Here is a 23,753-nt window from a genome sequence, read left to right on the forward strand (position 1 = left end):
CGTCTAGAAGACAGGTGGGAAGTTGTCTCCGAGAATGGGGCGGGAATGGGGGCTCTCAGAGCCCTGGTCCGGCAAAGCTGAGGGAGGAACGAGGTTTCAACTGGAGCAAGTTTGGGTTTTGAGATTTTACGGTGCTGGACTTTTTAGGAGCAAAGTAACAATCTCTTTTTTAGTATCTTGGAAGGGAACAAAGGTGTAGAAATCCCCCTGAGACTTCACAGGTGAGCTCCCTAGAGACCGTCTTGAGAGAAAACAATGCTCCTCTCCACCTGGGCCACCAATTCCAGCAGTTTGGGACCCGAACGACTGGGCGTATGATGGTGTCACTGATAGAAGTAGAGAAAGCGTTGAGGAGAATTTTACCTTAGACTGGGGCGACGTTAACACAGCGATGCCCGGTGGGCCCGCAGGTGGGTCCGCTGGAGTGTGGCGGCGCTCGGCAGAGAGGACAAGCCTAGAGCGAGGACTTCACGAGTTACCTATTTGCAGGTGATGCTTGAAAACATAAAACTGGACAAGATTAACTAGCCGGTAAGTATTCGAAAGAAAAGATTTTCAGGATGAGCCCTGGGGCACCAACCGTTCCCAGTTCAGAAGAGAAGGCCTGGCCCGAGAAACGGGACATAAACCAGAGGAGGGTGGACTCGGAAGCCACGTGAAGACACGGCGGGCTGTGTAGAGATTTTGGAGGGATTGTAAAAGGACGTCTGAGAATTATGATTAGATGTGGCAAGACAACTTATTGGTGACCGATAAGAGCAATCTTGGGAAATGTGAAGAGAAAAGCCGATTGTCAGAGTTTGGGGTTTTTTTTTAAGAGGGAAATTTCCAGTTAAACGTGTCAGACTGAGCATGGCACTGACTTCCGCTTCGAATCCAAACTGTATTTACGCAAAGTATTGAAGGATGAAAACTCACAGTGCAAGAACGGGAGAGGAAGTACCGGTAAACTAGATAGATCAACAATCTAGAAGCCGTGCTGTGAGGAGGGATGATAAGTGACCTAGCGAGCCAGAGAAAGCTGAAACCCCTATGTGGGGGTGAAGCCATCAAGAGAAGAGACCATTGTTGCTTAGGAACCCAAGGACGGGGCAGAAATTGGAAAACCTTTGAACAAGCAGTATGATGGTAGACCCCTTCCCCTAAAAATAAATAAGCAAACAACTCTGCCACCAGGCTTTTCTCTTCACGTTGCCTAAGATTGCTCTTATCAGTCACCAGTAAGTTGTCACATCTAACAGCTGAGTCGGAGCAGGTGTGAACTCAGGAACCACGCAGCTGGGGGCCACTGAAGATGGGGGTTGAGGGAGTCTTACTGGAGGAGGCCAGGCCCACTTCTCCCGCTTAGCTGTACAGCTTCAGGCAGTAAGAGGATTTCTCTGGAGCAAATGGCCCCAAAAGACATGCAAACGTTGGCAGCTGAGACCCGGGAGAAAAGGGAGAAGCCTCTCAGCTGGCAGGCTGTGTCCTTTGACATAGAGCTTCCAACAAGCTCCTCAGAGCCCCATCAACATGAGCCAGACATTTGAGGAGAGCCTCTGAAGAAAGACGAAACACAACAGAAAAGGAAATGTTGAGAAATGTAGATGATCCAAGGTGTGGACAAGACCTTTGACAAAAACCCTTCAGCCGAGGGCATGATCCTGGAGTCCCGGGATCGAGTCCCACGTTGGGCCCCCTGCACGGAGCCTGCTTCTTCTCCCTCTGCCTGGGTCTCTGCCTCTCTCTCTCTCTGTCTTTCTCTGTGTCTCTCATGAATAAATAAATAAGATCTTTTTTTAAAAAGTCCTTACAGGGGTCGAACGTTGCACTTGTGAAACAAGAACACCTGACGTTTTCCATCCCAGCTCTCCTCTTCCTCGTTGCTTACCGCCAATTAGCACACCAACTCGCCTACTTATCTTCATTGCCTGTGTCCCTACTAAGATATAAGCCACGTGACGGCTGAAATTTGCTTGTTGCCATTTCCCCAGCACCAGGAATGATGCCTAGCACACAGTAAACACTCCAAAAGTATATACTGAATAAATGAATGAATAGGATTCATTAAAAAAAACAACAAAGAGGGATCCCTGAGTGGCGCAGCAGTTTAGCGCCTGCCTTCGACCCAGGGCTCGGTCCTGGAGATCCGGGATCGCCTCTCTATGTGTGTGACTATCATAAATAAATAAAAATAAAATAAAAAAAAACAAAGAGTCTCAGGAATAAAAAATATGGCAACAGATTTTAAAAGTCACTAGAATAGGAAGGTAAAATATAACAATATAAGAAATAAAAAATAGGGATGCCTGTGGTTCAGCAGTTGAGTGCTTGCCTTTGGCCCAGGGCATGATCCTGGGGTCCCGGGATCGAGTCCCACATCGGGCTCCCCGCATGGAGCCTGCTTCTCTGTCTCCAAACTGGCAGGCCAGATTGTTTTCTAAGGATTCCTGCTGGGCTGCTGAGACGGCCTGGTTGGTTGAGCGTCCTACCATTGATTTCGGCTCTCATGATCTCAGGGTTGGGAGATCGAGCCCGACGTCAGGCTCTGTGCTAGGTGTGGAGTCGGCTGAGGATTCTCTCTCCTCTCAAAACAAAAAAAAAACCACAAAACATTCCTGCAACACTTCCCATGTCACAGGCTCTTGTACAGAATGACCTGGGTCCCATCTCTGCCATCTGTAGACAGAGGCTGGTCATGCAACGCTGTGACAGTTCTCCCACGTGAGTTCCAAAGCTGGGCTTGCGTTTTGCTCCCTGGGGCACGTGCCCTTGGAGCCCTGAGATTCCCCGTAGGAAGTTTCACTACCCTGAGGCCACCTGGCTGTGAAGAATTCAGGCCACACGGTAAGGTTACATAGTGGCCACTCAGGTTGGAAGCCCCAGCAGACTGCCCAGCCAACAGTGCAATGTCACCTGCCGGCCAGGTGAGTAAACTGGTCTTGGACATCCGGCCTAGTCAAGCCTTCAGGGGCCTGCAGTCTGCTGCCAACACCTGACTGCAAGGGTCTGAGAGATCCCAAGAGAAAGCTGCCCGGCTGAAGCCTTCCCAAGTGTAAGCTATGATGTGTGCTTGGGGTAGCGGGTCATACGGCAGGAACTATTGGGGAAAAAGCACTACGAGGTGCTGAGCACAATGTAGGCGAGTAATGGACGGAAACCAACGCCTCAAGCAGGTTGTTGAGAAATTTAAGAACACCAGGGATGGAGACGATTTGTAAAACTTCCAGCAACAAAAAATGAAAACAGTAGAATGATCATCCACCTAAAATTCTATTTCCATTCAAATGAATCAAATTTAAGGGTAGAAATATAGTCAAGATATGTAGGCTCAGAGGCTCTTAGAATAATGGGCTCCATCAAAATGAGAAAGCAAACAAAGCAAGAGGAAAATACAGGACTAAGAACCCAGGAAATGTCCACGCTGCAGCAGAAAAATGGGTGTTTCCCAGTGGGTTATCATCTCCGTAAGAAAGTGGAACTAGCAAATTACCTGATGAAAAAGATCGTGTGAGAAGCAGTTTTACGCTTAGGGCAGGAAGTTTTGGGTAAAGCAGTAATAGGAATATAGAAGAACACGTAAATGAAAAAAACAAGGCATCTTTCTGTAGCTAGCTCAGATGTATCCTTCCCTCACACCAGCTGCAGCAAACTCAGGGTCATGCCCTTCCTTGTTCACCTACACAGCTACGGCTCCCCCTTTAAAATTCCTGCCTTGTCTTGCTGACCTCCTCCATAGAACATTTTTAAAAGAATATGTGACCAGGACACTTGGGTGGCTCAGTGGTTGAGTGCCTGCCTTTGGCTCAGGGCATGGTCACGGGGTCCCAGGATCAAGTCCCACGTCGGGCTCCCCACAGGGAGCCTGCTTCTCCCTCTGTGTCTCTGCCTCCGTCTCATGAATAAATACAGAAAATCTTAAAAAAAGAAAAAAAAAGTGACCAAGTCACTTTTCTGCTAGTATCCTCAAACAATGGATTCCCATAGCACTCAGAACAAGGCAGCAAGGCTCTCTGGGCTGGCCTGTGCCCTCACTTGGCAGCACTACCAAGCTGGCACCTCCAGGTTTTCATCCTATGCTCTCAGCTGTGTCACATCCTCCCCTTGCTTCCAGTGCAGAGATGCCCCATGTGCACCCTCAGATTCTTGGCTCGCAGAGGTGAGCTAGGTGGGCCTGGTGAGCATGGCTCCTGTGCCTCCTCTGTCCCTGCATCCTGACGTCTGGCACATCGCTGACTGCAACTTCCCTGGGACACACAGCAACGTACGCTGCAAACTCCCTCAGTGCACAGGTTGCTGGATGACGGGCTGTGGAGATGAAACAAGAGTAGCAAAGACACTACCCCGAGGGCACCTGGGTGGCTCAGTGGCTGGGTGTCTGCCTTCGGCCAGGGCGTCGTGACCCCAGGGTGCTGGGATGGAGTCCCTCCTCGGGCTCCCTGCTCGGCGGGGAATCTCCCCGCTGCCTGCATCTCTGCCTCTCTCTCTGTGTCTCTCATGAATAAATAAGATCTTAAAAACAAAAAAGACACCACCCAGGAGAAAAGAGCCTTTCACTCTGAAAACTGGGAAAGGCCTAATGAGACATTCAAATAGTTTATTTGCATGATTAATCATCACATTTCCAACAGTGCGTCAAGCATCTGAATAACATCATTGTGAGTAAAAGCAGACATCTTTTGGAGACCTTCCCGCTCTCAGGTCTGGCAGCTCAGATGTCCACCATGTCCAGCAGTGCAGAGAGATGCAGCTCAGAGGCAACTTCCTCCTCCCTTGAACTCTGCATCAGCCTCTCCAAGTGCTTCAGCCGTTCGCTTACAGAAGTGCCTGTTGCCTCTGACAACTGCAGCTGCTCTCCTCTCCTTTTGTTCTATTTAAATAAAAAAGAATGTAAAAATAGTTTTAGGAAATCCTTAAACCCAAATATATTTTCCTTAAGGACAGTAAGCAAACTTCATCGGGGGCCTACTGGGCTCAACAAACCCAGACGCCTCTTGGCATCTTACATCCTTCCAGCCTCTTCCTGCACGTACATTTACGGCTGGTGTCCCCTGAGCACAGAACGTTCCTTCAGACTGTATCATCAACAACTTCCAGCATCATTTTTACAAATATCACTGTGAAGGGCTCTGAGCTATTCCATCATATGATGTGAAATCGCTTAACCAGACTCTCATCTTTGCATAGTTTCCACTTGTTATGCAATATGATTAACACCACAGGCGTCAACAACAAAACATTAATTTTTGTTATATATATAATAGTTTCTTCAGGGCAGAACCATTAGGTCAAAGTGTACAAATACTTTTAAAGTATCTGCCAAACTGGTAAACATACATAGTGCGTCATCTTAATTTGCTTTTCTCCCCTACTGAGGGGCTTCCTACACCAGCCCAGGCGCATACTTTCTACCTGTCCGGCAACATGCATCTATGATGATCACTCAATTTTTGCTTCCTTCACCGCTGAATGAGGATGGTGAGGTAGAAAGACCTGGGCCACTCCTGAGTGAGCCCCTGCCATCTGTGACCTTACCGCCCTCGTTCATTAATTTTCCTCAGGGAAAGTTAATCCCAGAAAAGAAGACGGGGTGATGCCAAGGCTTGGGCATTATGTGCACAAACAGAAGCCACCGTCAGTCACCACCTTTGTCATTCTCAATGCCCTCACTGCATGCCAGCACACGGCTATGGGTTGTGTTCAGTGCTTAAGCATGTTGTCATTCCACTCTCCATTTCTCAAGCAGAAACTCAGATTAGCTGGGCATCTGTAACACTGACAGATTACATTTAAGAAAATACCTAATTTAACCTAATAACTTATTGGTCATCATGACACCATACGATGAACAGAGACGTTACTTTTCCCAGCCGTTCTCTCAGTCTTGAATTCTAACTCAAGTGCCAAATATATTCTCCTCCCACCTGAGGGCTAGCAGGGGTCACTGTCTTCATCACAGGGTCAATACTCTGAGGCAGAGACACCAGAGTCTGAGGAAGGTAGAGAGGAAGGGACATCGAATCCATAAATGCTCCCGAGTCTGCAGACAACCACTGCTGAAGCTGATCGTCAAACCTAAAGCATTTGAGAATGAGGAAGAAAGCATTCACTTTTCTCCAATACAAATTTTTTATTTTTAAAAAAGATTTTATTTTTAAGTAACCTCTATACCTAACATGGGACTTGAATTTACAACCCCAGGATCAAGAATCACACGTTTCATGACTGAGACAGCCAGGTGGCCCTACTTCTAATTTCTTAAAGCTTTGCTTTTTTACTAAAGATAGAATGAAGTTATAACATTAACTGAGAAGCAGAACCATACTCTTAAAAAAATTTTAATCTTCTCTTTAATTTATAAACCCAAGTTAGATTTAATGGAAAGAGCGGCATTTATTCACAAACTGCTTTTGCATGTTACTTAACATTATTCGTATTTCTCTCATTTGGTTTTATTTTCTCTGCCTTATTTTGGTGTTTAAAAGTAATTCTTATCTCTTTTTTAAGATGTACTTATTTATTTTAGAGAGTGCACAAGTAGGAGGGACAGAGGGAAAAGGAAAGAGACTCTGAAGCCAACTCCACACCAAACAAAGAGCCCGACGCAGGGCTTGGTCCCATAAGCCTGAGATTACGACCTGAGCCAGAATCAAGAATCAATGCCTAGGCAACCTTGCCACCCAGGTGCCCCAGTTAATTCTTATCTCTTGATGATTATCCATATGTATGGATTGCTGCTTATAGTTTAAAATTAACTCAAAATAGGGGCGCCTGGGGGGCTCAGTGGTTGAGCATCTGCCTTTGGCTCAGGGCATTGATCTCGGGGTCTCGGGATCGAGTCCCACATCGGGCTCCCTGCAGGGAGCCTGCTTCTCCCTCTGCCTGTGTCTCCACCTCTCTCTGTGCGTCTCTCATGGATAAATAAATAATCTTTAAAAAATTAACTCAAAATAATATCCCACTGCCACCTAACACACTTCAGAGCTGTTCACTCCATACCCTTGTCTTTTCATGAAAAAAACCATCTGCTCTAATTGCTTAAATAATAGAGATCTAGGAAAATCTACTTTGGAAATCACAACACATCCGCTCACTCTTCCAACACATATTTATCAAGCCCCCACCAACACTAGGCACCATTCTAGGTACCAGGGATATAGTGCTCTAAGAAAACCCACGGCCCAGCTGTAAACCTTTTAGTGAGAGGAGACAGACAGGAACACAAGGAAACGGAAATGTGGTCTGAGGGTGAAAAAGACAAAGCAGGCAAGGAGGGCCTCACTGAGAAGTAGACATCTGAGCAGAGACTGGACGTAAGTGCGAGGTGAGCTGTGGGGACTTCAGGAGGGTAGCTGAGGGGCAGCCTCAGTGGTTTAGCACCGCCTTCAGCCCAGGGTATGATCCTGGGGATCCGGGATTGACTCCCACGTCAGGCTCCCTGCTTGGAGCCTACTTCTCCCTCGGCCTGTGTCTCTGCCTCTCTCTCTCTGTCTCTCATGAATAAATAAAATCTTTTAAAAATATAATTAATTAATTAATTTTTTAAAAGGAGGGTAGCTGAGGGTTCCAGGCAAAAGGAGAAGCAAACACAAAGGCCTGGCCGCACTGCCCAAGGAGCAGAGAGGTCAGAAAGGAAATGGGTACGGATCATGTGGGGCCTGCACACCTCGAAAAGATTTTGGCTTTGATTGGAAAGGAGTCCCTGGAAGGTTGCTAGCTAAGGAGAAACACCTGAAAGGCTCATACTGGGTCTGCCTAGACCACAGCCCACTGCAAAAAGTAGTCCAATTCCGAATATAACCTTAATAGAAAGAATAGGATTTACAGATGAACTGGATGTAGAGGGATAATTCTATGACATTTAGCTTGGGCAACTGGAAGGGCAAAGCCCCATCGACTGAGAAGACCATCAACAGAGGAGCTGATTGGGGGAATACTGGGAATTAGATGCGGGGTGTTAGCTTTAGAGGGCTATCAGGCATCCTATAAATGACTAATGAAGATTTCAAGAGACCAGCTGGATATTCAAATCTGGACTTCAGAGAACTCAGGGGCTGAGATATAAACTTGGAGTCGTCAGAACACTGATGTTAGTTAAAAATCCATGGGGGGGGAACCCATGGGGGCACCTGGGTGGCTCAGTCAGTGAAGCAACTGTCTTCGGCTCAGGTCATGGGATCAAGTCCTACATCGGGCTCCCTGCTCAGTGGGGAGTCTGCTTCTCTCCCTCCCTCTGCCTCTCTCTTTCTCAATAAATAAATAAAATCTTAAAAAAAAAGAATCCATGAAAATAGACGCTATCACTGGGGAGTGGGGATGCAGATGACACAGAGGATAGGTGAGGGTGTGGGGGGTGAGGAAGAACCAGGAAGAAGAGAACAAAGCTGTGGAAGGAACAAAGGCTGGGGACAAGGGTTCATGATCAGCTCAGCACTGTGCAGGATGCAGTGACCCCGACCAGAGCGGATACAGCCACGGAGGTCAGGAGAGACTCAAAAGAGGACAGAAGCGAGGACCACGTGTCTAAGGAGTTTACAGTCAAGGGGATGGTCCGTGGTCTGGGTGCTGGGGGGTGGCGGGGAGGAAGGAGACACAACAGGGAGGGCCGCTCAGTGTCCTGAGTGGGTGCGAGGCGCTGCCCATCTGCTCTTGGCGATAAGCTAGACCCAGGGAGGCTGCTGGGGGCTGGGGGTGGGGTCGGACCACCTCGTAAACGGCCCTCCTCCTGGTGCTCTTGGTGAAACCAAGAGCAAGGGAGGTGGGAGATGCAGAGGAGGGTCTACCGTGTGGGACGACACACCGGCCCCCGAGGGCTTGCCAAGGGCAGACCTGGTGTCCGCCACATGCTGAGCGCTCACCACCCGCTGAAGACACGCCAGCAGCCAGCCGGCCACTTCCTTCCTGCCAGAAATCTTAGGACTGACCCTCAGTAATGAACAGTAAAGGAAACGGATTTCAAATAATGGAACAGTTTAAGACATACTGAGGCACTGCCTCTGCCTTCAAAGAGCTTAGACTTCTCTCTTGAGCAAGGCACGTCACTGTGCTCTTTGCCAACCCAGCAGGAAGCAGCCTAAAGGGTACAGTGCGCCGAAGGGAATGGACCTCACCTCTTGCTCTCCTCCTTCTCCAGCAGCAGACTCCGGGACAGGCACTGGGCCAGGAGCTCCTGGGCAGAGGCTCCGCGCATCAGATCCTGCGTGCTGGGAACCCGTCCCTCCGGGCCACGCTCCACACTCCTCTTCCCTTTCTGGTGCACATGCAGTAATGGAGCAGGAAACGTGTTTGCAGCAGGATGATAAGACTTTATCCCCAAACTGTAAGTACATGTTTTGAAATGATTACAGTCAGGAAAGAGGGAGAAGGGTTCCTCCAGCATCAGGAGTGGGGGTGTAGACACAGAGTCCCAGACCTCGCCTAGTTCCGGATTCCCTGAGGGTCAGGCTCGGGCACAGAGGGCGGGCAGCCGGCGCACAGAGCCTGTGTCCTAGGAGTTTTGTTTCCCATCCCAGGGCTATCAGCAAGGTCTCTAGTCTCCCTTCATATTGGCAAGGTTCTTACTTTTACATTTAGCTTTTAAATCCATGTGTAAGTAACAGTCACGAACAGCGGGAGAAAAGGCATCTACTGTTTCTTCTAACCGGGCCAATCCTGGACCTTCGGCACGTGTGGCTGTTTCTGGACTTCTGACCTATTTGCTGCAACTTTGCTCTATGCTCTGATGTTGCGCACAGCACACCCTCCGCGTTATTCAAAGTTTTCTCAACAACTGCTGCACATTTTCTCATCCTGATGAATCTGAGATTTAACTCGTCAAGACCAGGGGGATAAATCCTTTTGGGTCTTGGGTTAGAAACGCCCTGACTGGACAGTTTGAGAACCGACATCCTCCCAGCACTGCATCTTCCCTTCCACAGAGCTAGCTGGCCTCTCACGTACTCAGGTTTTCTCTGTACCTTCAAGGCCCTGAGAGCCCCCCTCACAGGGAGTTAGTGCCTTTCCTGGGTCGGTTAATGTCTGTAGGTTAGGGGTTTGCTGCTCCGAGTGATGATGTGCGCCTGCCACCGGCCCATCGGTCTGATCCGCTTGCTGAACCCTCGATAGTTCTAAGGATGTAACCGTTCATTTTCTTGAACTGACTGTTTTACTGACTGGAAATGACAGTTCCTACCACCTTTCAATATTTAAGCCATCTTATCGGTGTCCCTGCACTGGGCAGCATCTCAGGACGACAGTGACTGGGTGACATCAGAGCAGCTCAGGCTGGTTCTGACGTCAGTGTTTCTAACATCTTAGTAAGAAGGAATTTTTTTGGGGGGGGTACCTTTATAGTAGAAAACCTTATCAAGCTAAAGATATTTTTTACCCAAGTTTAATAAGAAATTGTATTAGGAATGAGTATAAATTGGGGTGGGAGGGTATAAATTTTAAGAAAAGCATTTAAACACTGAAATGATCACTGTTTTTCTGCTATGACAGCAAATTACATGAGATTAGATTTCTGTTGATGTGGTTTATCCTGGGATAAACCCTGTGAGTTTTTTTTTTATGTATTACCAGATTACATGTGCTAACACGTTTTATTCAGTACTTTCAAGCCAGGTTCGTAAGTCAGATGAGACGTCAGCTTTCTTCTATCTACCCTCTGCTGGCTCTGTTATGATTTCAGTCAGGTCTGTCTGCTAAATGAGATGCCTGCATGAGAAGGATCTAGTCCTCGAGTATTTGTCGGAATACACACAGTGGGCTAGATTCCGTGTGTAGAACATTCACATTCTGTTTATGTGTTCTGGAGGAGAATCACTCAGTTTGCTCTGCCAGCTGTCAAGACAGAAAGACACAACAGACATGGATCTCACCGCTCCTGACTCAGATGTAGCTCCTTCTGTGTCTGCATTCTGGCTTGTTCCCACGACAAAGGAATGTCATATCTTTTCAAATGGTTTTTAAAAAAATATACACATATCTGACCATCTTCACTCAGAGCCTCTGAAATTACAACACAAAAACAAATGAGAAAAGAATATCAAAAGAGCAACAAGTGACCACTTGAAATCTGTTTACAGACACTGACTTAAGGACAAACCCTACTAATTAATCAAAGTCACACAACTGTGTGACTCCCATGCTCGACCAAACATGTCCCAGTGCCCGTAGGTCATTTAAGGTTCACACAGGCTTATGGTCATTATGACTGCTCGGAGTCACCAAAATCTAACTTAGAGCCAGCCAAGGGAACCATGTCAGGGAGGAGGTCCAGGTTCTCCTGGAACATTCCTTGCTCCTCCCGATGGTTACAATCTCCTGGAAGTCACTGGCCTGACGCGGGGAGTCCTATGGAAAGGAAGGCCGCGACCCCACAGAAAAAGAAACAAACATCAAGTAAACACCTTTCTTTGCTGAAACTAGACGAGGTCAGTCTCCTAGGAGGTGACCCTAGCACCGAGGACTAACTACCTGATGTGACGGGAAGCCTGGGGGGTGTCCAGTCCCTCAGCTTGTGGTTGATGCACAGAGAGATGACATCATCCCATGGGATCTCGGCAACCGAGGGCCCTGATCCCTGATCCAGGGGATGGCTCTTGCTCCTCCATCTGCGGTAGGTTCTGCAGAGCAGGTTTTCCACCTGGGACTGTAGGACAGGCTGCGTCTGGCGAGAGCTGGGGATCTGCGAGGCATACTGGATGACCATGGAGCACATGGGAAGCCAGGGCGCTGGAAAGAAAGCATCTCCACAGTTACCAGGTTTGGCCAAAGTGTACGCAGGCACTACACAGAATGTTCTCATTCTACATTTTCTTAGAAAAATACAAATGTGAGGGCGCCTAGATGACTCAGGCATCTGCCTTTGGCTCAGGTCATGATCTCAGGATCCTGGAATCGAGCCCCGGAGTCAGGCTCCCGGCTCTCTGCTTCTCCCTCTGCCCCCACTCCCCCACTTGCGCACAATCTCTATCACTCGCTCTCTTTCAAATAAATTATAAAATCTTAAAAAGAGAGAGAGAGACAGAGAGAGAGAGAGAAAGACAACCGTGAATTTGAGAAGTTTGCTTCTGAATTTAAATACAAGAGAACTGGAGCTGTTGAGGGAGAGACCACATCCCAGGAAGAGCTTGCCCAGGCAGTCGCCCTGGACAAAACATACAACAGAGTCCACCCTAGAGGCTCTGACCATACAGCCCTGTGGTTGCCCCAGAAATCTGTATTTTGAGCAGCCAACCGGGCAGCTCTGGGCTTCTCTTGCGGAACCCTGCCCTAGCTCACAGCTGTGTGATCTGCTTCCCTCTGGGTTTCTGCAGGAACAAGCAACTGCTGGACCTCCTGACAGCCACACCCCGAAGTCCAGAAGGGCACCTGAGGCCTCTGTTCCACAAAGGCCCAGAAGAGAGTGGCCCTGCCACGACCACATGCAGTGCCCCGTAAGTAGCATACCCCTCACATTCCCTCCTAGCAGAGTCAGCAATGGAAGGGATGACCTCCTTGCCCAGCCCCAGGGGACCTACAGTGCTCATCAACGCAGTGTCATCTGGGCACCACCAGAGGAAGGAACACTGGTGCTAAGCAGCACTGTCATGGCACCAGCAGAGCCAGCAGTGTAGGTGGGGCTGCATGGTCCCCTTGCCCTGGGCCCCCACACCCTGTGGCAAAGGCAGGACAGAACCTGCTTCTATTCAAAAACTACAGGCCTTGGGTTGAGTGTCCCTCCCAACATCACTCGCCACCTCCTTCCTCGGCTATGCGGACACCCGCAGACTGCTGTACGGGTGGTGAAGAGCCAACAGCCCTACACAGACCCCCAGCCCTGTCTGACGCCTGACCCAAAAGGCAGGTGCAAGCAGGTCCAGTGTGGGGACAAGGAGGGAGGACATACCAACCTCACACGGTGCCCAGTACCTGCCAGACTGTCAGTACAGTAAGAAAGGGAACAGGAGCCTGGCTGCCCCTCCTTCCTCCCCAGCCAGGACCCCTCAGCATGGGCACGTACCCCCCGGGGGAGGGAGGTCCATCTGCGGAAGCTGGAAGCTGAGCACAGCCTGCCTCAGCCAGGCCAGGTGCTCCGGGGTGTTCCAGTGAAGGTGAGGAAGCAGCCGGCTGCCCCCGGCCTCAGCGAACTCGGTCACAGGCCAGGACAGGTCACACAGCTGTTCAGAGGACACCAGGGAGGCCAGGAAGTGCAGCACGCTGTTGAACAGCTCGATGATGGCTCCGGGCTCCTGCGACATCAGGCCACCCTGCCGCCGCTCCCTTCTGTCGTGGAAAAACCGCCCACTGAACTCACGGCCAATGCCATCTTCCACATACTGAATGAGCGTCTGGCAGCAAAGGTCGAGGGAACAGGGGCAGTGGGAGACAAGCCACTGCACGGCCCATGAAACCTGAGACACAGAGAAGAGGTGCGGTGGACAATCCATCCTGTTTCCTGAAAGGGCCCCTCCCACAGCTGCCACGGCAGGTGCCACAGGGAGCACCAGCTCGTCAACCACACCTGGAAGCAGGCAGAAGCGTCCCCTGCAGCTGAGTGCAGGCTCTAAGGGCCCGCAGAGGGGTTCCAGGTCCCATCCTAACCCAGGACTATGGCCTGCAGGTCAGCGCTGCAAGTGCTCAGCCCCGACGGAAACCAGTCCTGAGCACGGTCTTGGCGTACCCAGGAGGAAAGCTCGGCCTCCCCGTGCTCAGGGGGACCTGCATCTCCTGCACGCCCACTGCTCCCCCACCCCACATCTTCTCCCTGCAGTTGCTTTCACTGTAACACCAGCACTGCTTTCCCTAAACTAACAGTTACAACAAAACCTCTAGAGAAATGTGCATGAACAATTTAACTGGTTGCAGACAGCAAGACCACGGGCAGATTTTATCTTATTCTGATTTCTGCTTTTATTTTTTGAAAGCTGTCTGTCAAAACATAAAAGTTAAAAATCCAAGCAGTAATACATACCACATTCAAGACAGAACAAAAGGGGACAACTGAACGACCTTACCGGGCCTTTAGAAACGAGGAAGCCTTACCTTAGTTGTGCCTTGTAAATCGTTAATGGAATCAGGGATCTCAATAACGGTATAATCTGAAATCAGCTTAGCTGAGACCAAATCCTGCAGCATCAGACCTTCGACAGAAAAACAAGCGGAGGTGACCTGTCTTCTGCTTCAGCGTGCAGACAGACTAACACACCTCCCCCCGCCCAGGTATCGCTGCCCCTCAGCCCCCCCACCGCCCCACCGCCAGCACTTCCTGAGACCAGGGGCTTGACCCATTTATTAAATATGCTGGTTCATCAACAAAAGGCCTTCACAAACCATCTTCCACTTCCTTGTCCATGGTGTCCCCTCCTGGGCTAGGTACAAGGACCACAAGGGGAAGCGCAGGCTGGAAGGGCTTGGCCTGGAGGAGCTGCTTCAGCTGCAGCAACGCAGACAGCCAGTACACGTCCTCCTCCGCCATGTCCTCGCTCTCCACTTTGGGGGGAAGCAGCAGCATGAGCCCACTGGCGCCCAGGAGCTCCTTCTGCGTCTCCACAGCATCGAGGGCGCAGTCGCTGAGAGCACCGTGAGCCACCTGCAGCAACATGTAGGCCATCAGGAGGGACACACCAAGGGACCAACCAGCAGAACAAGGGCAACCAAATGCTCATGGCTCTCTAGGCTGCCCTCCCTCCATGAGGCTGCAAATGAGTGCAAGAAACAGCCAGGTCAACAGATAATTCAGCCTCTACAGGAACTGTGTTTGAAGAGGTTAATCTTAACAATCACCCTTAAACAGGTATAAAAATAGGTAAGCCCAAAATACAAACAAGCCAGGTAAGCCCAAGACGACGGCATAAAGGCAAACCAGCAGCAAACAAGGGATTCTGACCAGTTTCCAGAAAGCATCATGGAGACAGGAACCACTGCATTAAGAAAGCAGAGGAAGCTAGACCTGAAGACCTAGAGATGTAGGTTCGGGAGGCACCAGGCCTGCTGAGCCTGCAAAAGCTCTGAACACTCAGACCCAGAAGCACCAAGAGCCAGAGGCAAGGTTCGGGACCACATGGCCAAGTCACGCACAGAGCAGTGCCCTCCAGGTCACCTGCCCACCTACAGGCGGTCTCTAAGTACAATCTGCCCCCTGCAGGCGTCCTATGCTGAGAAGATGCAGGCACTTAGCACTGGCCACACCCTACATGTCCCAAGAGGAAGAGCCAAGATGAATCCTTTCCAAAGAAACCAAACAGTGCAAGAGACTCATCGACCCTGACATCTGAAGGTAGCTCCCCCAAAAGGTGGGCTTGCTGTTCAGTTACTCTGTACCCACCCCACCCAAGCACACAGCTTATGAGCAGCCTTTAAGGGCCTCATTCAGGTACAGGCAGCCTCAGAGAACATGTCTGAGGAGAGCCTCTAATGTGAGAGAGAGACTAGAATAACAGAGAAGAGGAAATCCAAAGGAAACAGATAACGCATGGGGCATAAGAAAACTCAGACCTCAAAAATCCTAATTTCCTCTGATGATGCATCCAAAAATAGTCATCAGATGATGTGATAAACTCAAATAAGGATGAGAACGAGGAAATCAAACGATATCCACAGGACAGAAAACTCAATAGACCATCTGGAATATAAAAATCAATGATTCTCCCAGAGCACAATATTTAAAAACAAGACAAAAACTAGGATAGAAAGGATAAGAAGCTCAGAGGATTAAGTGAGGAGATCTACCATGTGTCTCGAGGGAGCTCAGCAGAGCACAGAAAGAGGAGGAGCCCATGTGGCACCACGACGCAACAACGTCCCGCGAGGGAGCGCACAGAGTCAGCAGCAGGCAGGCCTCAGTGGATTTTCAGAACCCCAGAAACAGAGCAGCCTTCTAAAGAAAAACAGAACCAGGCCACAGAGAAAAGAACAAGAATCGCCTCAAACATCTCAACAGCAACTCTGGATGGAGCAAAACTGGAAGGAAAAACCTTTCAACCCACACTTCTATAAACCTAGTTAAACCACAAAGCACACGTGAAGGTTAACACACGTTGAGAGAGTCTGGGGGCAAGGAAACTCTATTCCCACAGATCGTTTCTTTGGAAGAAACTGGAAGATGCATCCCACCAAACAGGAAACAAAAAACAGCTGCTGCTGTCAACGGCAAGCCCGGGTAAGCACTTGTAGGAGTCAGGTGGGACCTAACAGCTCACTTCACCCACAGGGGCACCCTGTGCTGTGTGGCCTGGGGCAATTTATCCTAACTTCTCGGAGCCGCAGGAGCCTCTATGCTCTTCAGTAGGAGAGAGATCATAAGGTCTCATTCACATGTGGAATTTACAAAACAAATGAGCAAAGGGGGGAAAAAAAAAGAGAGACAAACCAACAAACAGACTCTTAACTGCAGAGAACAAACTCATGGTCACCAGAGCGGAGGGTGGTGAAAGAGGTGATGGGGTAAGGAGTGCACTTGTCATGATGAAATAAATACGTAAGTAAAATAACACAAAATAACATAAAACAGATACAAGCAAGCAGGAGAGGGAGAGGGGAGGATGACAGTTGTAATTTGGGATATAAACCAGGGAGGAGGCGTGCTTGACACTCCCCCCCACCCCATGGCTTCCTTCTACCACTGGGACATTAGCTCCTGAGAACGGGGATGGATCTCTGTTGCCTTCTGCTATATCTCCGTACCTGGAATACTGCTTGAGACACGAGAAGTCACTCAGTAAATACTTGTGAAATGCATACCGGAGTGAATGGTGAGGAATGCAGTGTGACTTCTGAAGGAGAGAGGCTCTCTCCAACAGGTACAAGCCAGCCCAAGACTGATTAAAAACCAAAACAAACAAAGCAAAAACTATGGAAAGGGGAGGAAATGAACAAAGTGAAAATCAGGAAAGCTCAGCGAGCAGAGACCCTATGGATGTTATTAAACATATAAACAACATGAAGTATTAAAGACAAAAAAAAAAAAAAAGAGGGCCCCTAAGAGCACTCATACACAAGGCACTTGCCCAAGGTCACAGTCAGCAGGGGGGGAACAGGACCACGTAACTGGTACAGAGACCCGAGTGGCGGTCAGCCCAGACGGGAGTTAGAAGACTCCTTTGTCAAAGGAAGGGATAAGGTGAAGTGACCGAGCATCTGGAAAACCCTACAAAGTTTTTTTTTTTTTTCCTACAAAGTTATATACAGTCCACACACTAGCACATTTGGGTAAAAATTAATAAGAGACATAGAAAAAATTATGTAAGTGAGAAAATAAGGCAACTATTACTTGCAAAAAAAATAAATAAATAAGAGATGTAGTCACAGAACACTTGTGACTGGGGCAAACAGCAGTCACACAGCCAATAAGATGTGACCCCACTCTCTGAGGTAAGACAAAGTGATGATGTAGCTGCCCTGGAATTTGGGGAAGGCTGGGTAGAACCAGGATATGAGAGTTCATTCCTCACCCAGCATGGGGTGCAGCCACGAAGACAGCCCCCAGGATCCCAGCTCCCAGTGCCCATGCCCTTCAACAATCCCCTGCCCTGACTCGTTTGTAACAGACAGAATCAGTAAAATAAAAAATAAATGGAAATAAATGGGAGGTGCGCCTGGGTGGCTCAGTTGATGAAACATCTGACTTCAGCTCATGATCTCGGGGTCTTGGGATCAAGCCCCATGTCGGGCTCCTTGCTTAGCAGTGAATCTGCTTCTCCCTCTGCCTGCTTGCTCTCTCCCTCTCTCTCTCTCTCTCTCAAATAAATTACAGCAAATTATGGGGATCCCTGGGTGGCTCAGCGGTTTCGCGCCTGCCTTTGGCCCAGGGCGCGATCCTGGAGTCCCGGGATCGAGTCCCACGTCGGGCTCCCAGCATGGAGCCTGCTTCTCCCTCTGCCTGTGTCTCTGTCCCCGCCCCCCTCTCTATCATAAATCAATCAATCAATCTTAAAAAAAATAAATAAATAAAAAATAAATTACAAATTAAATTAAATTTAAATTAAACTAAAATTTTAAAAAGGCAGAATCAGAAAAAAGTGATAGGATGTTGCCTCTAAGATTAGATTAAAGAGACTGTCTTATTCTGCTGATGGCAGGCAGCTGCCTTAGCGAGAGGCCCCAGCCACAGCTGGCAAGGATATGAATCCTGCCAACAACCACAAGAGGAAGATGGAAAATGGATCTTTCCTCAGTCAAGTTTTGAGATGAGACCAGAGCTTTGCTTACATCATGATCCCACCTTGTGAGAAACCCTGAGCTACAGGACCCAACTAAACCACACCTACACTTCTGACCCACAGAAACTATAAATAATAAATGTTTGCTATTTTAAGTTGCTAAGTCTGGGGGCAATTTGTTGTATAACAATAGATATATTTTAATGTGAAATCAGTAGAAAACATCTAAAGTAGCTAAGTTGAGAAATAGCAGCGTAAGTATGTGATTTGGAAATACAACAGAAATTAAGCCCTGGCCCCTAAGCAGCCTAAGGTGACCTCTGAAAATGGTTCACGACTCACTTGACCCAGAAAACCCTACAAAATCATGCAAATCAAGAGGTTCAAATCTTTGTGTTCACATTAAGGACACGTGTGAAACTGCCCAGGCCATCAAGGATATGCAAATCCGAAAAGCCACCAAGTATGTGAAAGATGTCACTTTGCAGCAGCAGTGTGTGCCGTTTCCTTGCTGTGATGATGGAGCTGGCAGGTGTGCCCAGGACAAACAGTTGGGCTGGACCAGGGTCAGTGGCCCAAGAAGCGTGGTACTTCACGTGCTTGAAAATGCGGAGAGTAATGCTGAATGTAAGGGCTGAGATGTAGATTCTCTGATCACTGAGCACATCCAGGTGAACAAAGCCCCCAGGATGCAGCGCAGAGCTTACAGGGCTCATGGTTGGATTCACCCACTCATGAGCTGGGGATAGGAGCTAGGAGAGGGGCAGGCAAGGGCTGCTGTCTCATTATAAATTGTAAGATGTTATCTGACTTTTAAACTACATTTAAGTATTACTTTGATTAAAAGACAAAAGAATTGGGATGCCTGGGCGCCTCAGTGGTTGAGTGTCTGCCTTTGGCCCAGGGCGTGACCCTGGGGTCCCGGGATCAAGTCCTGCACTGGGCTCCCTGCAGGGAGCCTGCTTCTCCCTCTGCCTGTGTCTCCGCCTCTCTCTCTCTCTGTCTCTCATGAATAATAAAATCTTTAAAAGAAAAAAAAAAAGACTTAAGAATAAAGTCAAGAGGAACAACAAACTCACTGTCCAGTTGGTGAACCAAACCATGACCGTCACCTCTGAATAGTGACAGCATAGATACCTATCATCTTTATGCTTCCTCTATATTTCCTTGTATTTCTGTACTTTCACACATACATTACTTTTACATTTAGGAAATAAATAGTTATCAAAACAGAAAAACAGGCACTTATAGGATTCTAATAATGTCTGGCAGTGAGCAAAATAAGAAAATCACAGAAGCAAACACACGTGATTCTTACCCACCTTTATGCAGACGTTGACAGCAACAGTCTGATCCCCTATGCTGCTGAGCGCATGAAATAGAGCGAGTGTCTGAATCCCCCCAGGCTCACTGCCTGTGTCATCCATGGAGCCGTCACCTCCCATGAACTTGACTTGTAACCAGTTTGCTAAAATTCTGTGAATAAAAGAAAATAACAATTAAAAAAAGATTTTTTTAAAAAGGTTTTATTTATTTATTTAAACATGATGGGGATCTCTGGGTGGCTCAGCGGTTTAGCGCCTGCCTTTGGCCCGGGGCGCGATCCTGGAGTCACGGGATCGAGTCCCATGTCGGGCTCCCGGCATGAAGCCTGCTTCTCCCTCCTCCTGTGTCTCTGCCTCTCTCTCTCTATGTCTATCACAAATAAATTAATTAATTAATTAATTTAAAAAAAAAAAAACATGAGAGACACAGAGAGAAGCAGAGACACAGGAAGAGAAGCAGGCTCCATGCAGGGAGCCTGATGTGGGACTCGATCCCAGGTCTCCAGGATCACACCCTAGGCCAAAGGCGGCACTAAACCGCTGAGCCACCCAGGGATCCCAAGATTTTAATTCTAAATGTAACCTATAAAGATTTTTAGGAAAACTTAGGCAGGGAACTACCATACAGATGTGGGTTGACAGATATCAACTGTGATGGACTTCCCTAAACCCCATGTTAATCAAGGATCAACTACATACACACTCTACAGAATCAAATTTCATGCCGGAGCTCTTGAAGATTATTGGGATGTACATTTCTTAGAGAATAAACTTATTTAGCAAATCAGAACACAGCTGTTTTGTTCTAAGAAATGAATCATGATTTAAATACTTTTAAAATACTGCAACTCTCCTCTTTGCTCAGATGTCTTACAAACTGGATGACCTTTTCTTTAGCTTGCATGTGTTTCAATAGTAACTGCTAAAGAAGGAATGTATTCAGAGAACTTAGTACCCTTGAACACTGCTAACAGGAATGGAAAATGGGTGCAGCTACTGTGGAAAACAGTCGGGCAATTCTTCAAGGACTTTTAAACATAAAGTTACCTCACAACCTAGCAATTCCACTCCTAGGTATGTAACAAACAGAACTGCAAACATCTGTCCACACAAACACATACACATGAATGCTCAGAGCAGCATTATTCATCATAACCAGAGAGCGGAAACAACCCAGATGCCCATCAACTGACGAAAGATAAATAAACTGTGCTATATTCATACAATGGAATATTATTCAGCCACAAATAAAGAATGAAGGGCTGATACTGCTACAAGATGAAACCCAGAAAACAGGATGGCTGAGTGAAAGGTGCCAGTCATAGGTCTACACATAGTAGGACTCCGTTCATATAGGAAAACACATAGAAGATAGAGACAGTAGTGGTTTCTGGGAACTAATGACAGGGAGGAATGATGAGTAACTGCTGATGGATACGGGATTTCTTTGTAGGTAAAACATGTTCCAGAATTAGTGCTGATAGTTGTACCACTCTGTGAATATGAAAAAACAGTGAAACCAACTTTAGATGGGTGAAATGTATCATGTAAATTACATTGTCAATAAAGTTGTTAAAAAAGAAAAGTAACATGTTCTGCTTTAAAGTGTTTTCTGGACTACAAAGCTGTGATCATCAAGACAGTGTGGTACTGACATAAAAAGAGACACACAGGGATCCCTGGGTGGCGCAGCGGTTTAGTGCCTGCCTTTGGCCCAGGGCGCGATCCTGGAGACCCAGGATCGAGTCCCACATCGGGCTCCCGGTGCATGGAGCCTGCTTCTCCCTCTGCCTGTGTCTCTTCCTCTCTCTCTCTCTCTCTGTGTGACTATCATAAATAAATAAAAATCAATTAAAAAAAAAAAAGAGATACACAGATCAATGGAACAGAATAGAGAATCCAGGAATGGGCCCTCAACTCTACGGTCAACTCATCTTCGACAAAGCAGAAAAGACTCTCCACTGGAAAAAGGACAGTCTCTTCAATAAATGGTGCTGGGGAAATTGGGCAGCCACATGCATGAGAATGAAACTGGACCAATCTCTTACACCAGACACAAAGATAAACTCAAAATGGATGAAAGATCTAAATGTGAGACAGGATTCCATCAAAATCCTAGGGGAGAACACAGGCAACACCCTTTTTGAACTTGGCCACAGTAACTTCTTCCAAGATACATCCATGAAGGCAAGGGAAACAAAAGCAAAAATGAACTATTGGGACTTAAGATAAAAAAGCTTCTGCACAGCAAAGGAAGCAGTCCACAAAACTAAAAACTTACAGAACGGGAGAAGATATGTGCAAATCACATATCAGATAAAGGGCTCGTATCCAGGATCTATAAAGAACTTATCAAACAACACCCAGGAAATGAACAATCCAGTCAAGAAATGGGCAGAAGGGGATCCCTGGGTGGCGCAGCGGTTTGGCGCCTGCCTTTGGCCCAGGGCGCGATCCTGGAGACCCGGGATCGAATCCCACGTCGGGCTTCCGGTGCATGGAGCCTGCTTCTCCCTCTGCCTATGTCTCTGCCTCTCTCTCTCTCTCACTGTGTGCCTATCATAAATAAATAAAAAATTAAAAAAAAAAAAAAAAAAAAGAAATGGGCAGAAGATGTGAGCAAACATATCTCCAGAGGAGACCCACACGGGACCCCAGACACGCGGAAAGATGCTCCACGTCCCTCGGCATCAGGGAGACACACACCAAATCCACGTAGGACCCCCACCCCGTCAGGACGGCCACCGTCAGGAGGCAACAGGTGTGGGGAGGATGTGGAGAAAGGGGAGCCTCTCTGCTGCTGTGGGAACGCAGGCGGGGGGGCGGGGGGAGCCACCGTGGGGACCTCGAGGAGTTGGACGGGCAGGGGGCCTCGAGGAGTCGGACACGGAGCTGCCCTCCGACCGGCAATTGCACTGCTGGGTACTGACCCCGCAGCCCAGAGGCGGTGAGCTGCAGGGGCACCTGCACCCCGCGTTCCCAGGGGCCGTCTCCAAGGGGGCCGCGCTGCGGGAGGAGCCTCGATGTCCACGGACACATGCTGGAGGAAGACGTGGTCCCTGCGCACCCTGGGTGTCACTCGGCCATCAGAGGGGGGAGATCTCGCCATTTACACGGACATGGGGGGAGCCGGAGGGCGTGATGCCGAGGGAGGCGAGTCAGCCAGGGAGAGACATTATCACACGGCCTCCCTCATACGGGGACTAGAGGAAATAGTGAAAGGGATTATAAGGGAAAGGAGGGGAAGTGAGTGGGAAAAATTAGAGGGAGACAAAATGAAAGACTCCTAACTCTGGGAAGCAAACAAAGGGTTGCAGAAGGTGGGGGGATGGGGTAGCTGGCTGACAGGCACTGAGGAGGGCACTTGATGGGGTGAGCACTGGTTATCATACTGTATGTTGGCAAACTAAATTTAAAGAAATTTTTAAGGGACGCCTGGGTGGCTCAGCGGTTGAGCATCTGCCTTCAGCCAAGGGCGTGATGCTGGAGTCCTGGATCAAGTCCCACATCAGGCTCCCTGCATGGAGCTTGCTCCTCCCTCTGCCTGTCTCTGCCTCTCTCTCTGTGTCTCTCATGAATAAATAAATAAAATCTAAAAAAAAATAAATTAATTAAATTTTTTAAAAAAGTGATTTCTGGAAGCAGTTTGATTATAGAAAATAATGCCATGTCAATTTCTTGAATTTCTTTTTTAAAAAATGCCAGTTTTTCTTAAAAAAAAAAAAAAGGGAAGGGGACTACAGCAAACACACTATAAATGGTCTTCCCCAAGAATCTGAATGAAGTGGGCTCTAATCAATACACCTCAGCATAGCTTTAGATGAGCATCAACTCTTAAATGCTTTTGCACATAAACTATTATCCCGTTTACAGAATAAAAATTTTAAAAATCTAAAGTGTCAACTTCAAGCCACAAACAGAACAGGCCACAAGTCCCTGACGCCTGATGCTTTCAGAAGTCACTCTGCCTCCAGACGTCACTTTCTCAACCTCACAGCCCAAAGAGGGAACCCTTTCCTGACCTGCCAGGGCTCCCTGGGCCCTGCTCTTCTCCATCAGGCAACACCAGCACCAGCTTCCAAAATACACGCTCCCGCCTCCCAGGGAGATGCTTGGCCACGAGGGACGGCAGGTCCAGGGGCACCCATGCCGCGTCACTGGAAGGGACAGAGCACAGGGGGTGAGCCAGGGCACAAGCCCCAGGCAGGAGAAGCACGCACACCGGGGCACAGCAGACCTCAGCAGTTGCTTGTAGAAGTGCTGAACCTTCATCTGGTGTGCTGTCTGACTTCTGAGCCACCGTAACCTATGAAGAAAGGACACAGTG

At 48.3% G+C, this 23,753-nt stretch overlaps 1 protein-coding gene across 3 annotated transcripts in view; it reads right to left on the reverse strand.

The window, feature by feature from the left end:
* Window positions 1–4,559: 4,559 nt before the first annotated feature.
* Window positions 4,560–23,753, reverse strand: part of MCM3AP (minichromosome maintenance complex component 3 associated protein) — a 53,622-nt gene continuing 34,428 nt past the window's right edge. For all 3 annotated transcript variants that reach the window (XM_072807265.1, XM_072807263.1, XM_072807264.1), the window contains 11 exons: window positions 23,664–23,732; window positions 23,449–23,583; window positions 19,424–19,577; window positions 14,275–14,533; window positions 13,987–14,084; window positions 12,965–13,355; window positions 11,437–11,694; window positions 10,839–10,968; window positions 9,090–9,296; window positions 5,904–6,054; window positions 4,560–4,849 (listed from right to left, as the gene is read on the reverse strand). In XM_072807265.1, coding sequence (XP_072663366.1) covers window positions 4,691–4,849; window positions 5,904–6,054; window positions 9,090–9,296; window positions 10,839–10,968; window positions 11,437–11,694; window positions 12,965–13,355; window positions 13,987–14,084; window positions 14,275–14,533; window positions 19,424–19,577; window positions 23,449–23,583; window positions 23,664–23,732 — 2,011 coding nt within the window. In that variant the 3' untranslated portion in view covers window positions 4,560–4,690. The remainder of the gene's footprint in view (window positions 4,850–5,903; window positions 6,055–9,089; window positions 9,297–10,838; window positions 10,969–11,436; window positions 11,695–12,964; window positions 13,356–13,986; window positions 14,085–14,274; window positions 14,534–19,423; window positions 19,578–23,448; window positions 23,584–23,663; window positions 23,733–23,753) is intronic.

This window comes from Canis lupus, chromosome 30 (assembly GCF_048164855.1).
Source record: "Canis lupus baileyi chromosome 30, mCanLup2.hap1, whole genome shotgun sequence".
Taxonomy (NCBI): domain Eukaryota; kingdom Metazoa; phylum Chordata; class Mammalia; order Carnivora; family Canidae; genus Canis; species Canis lupus.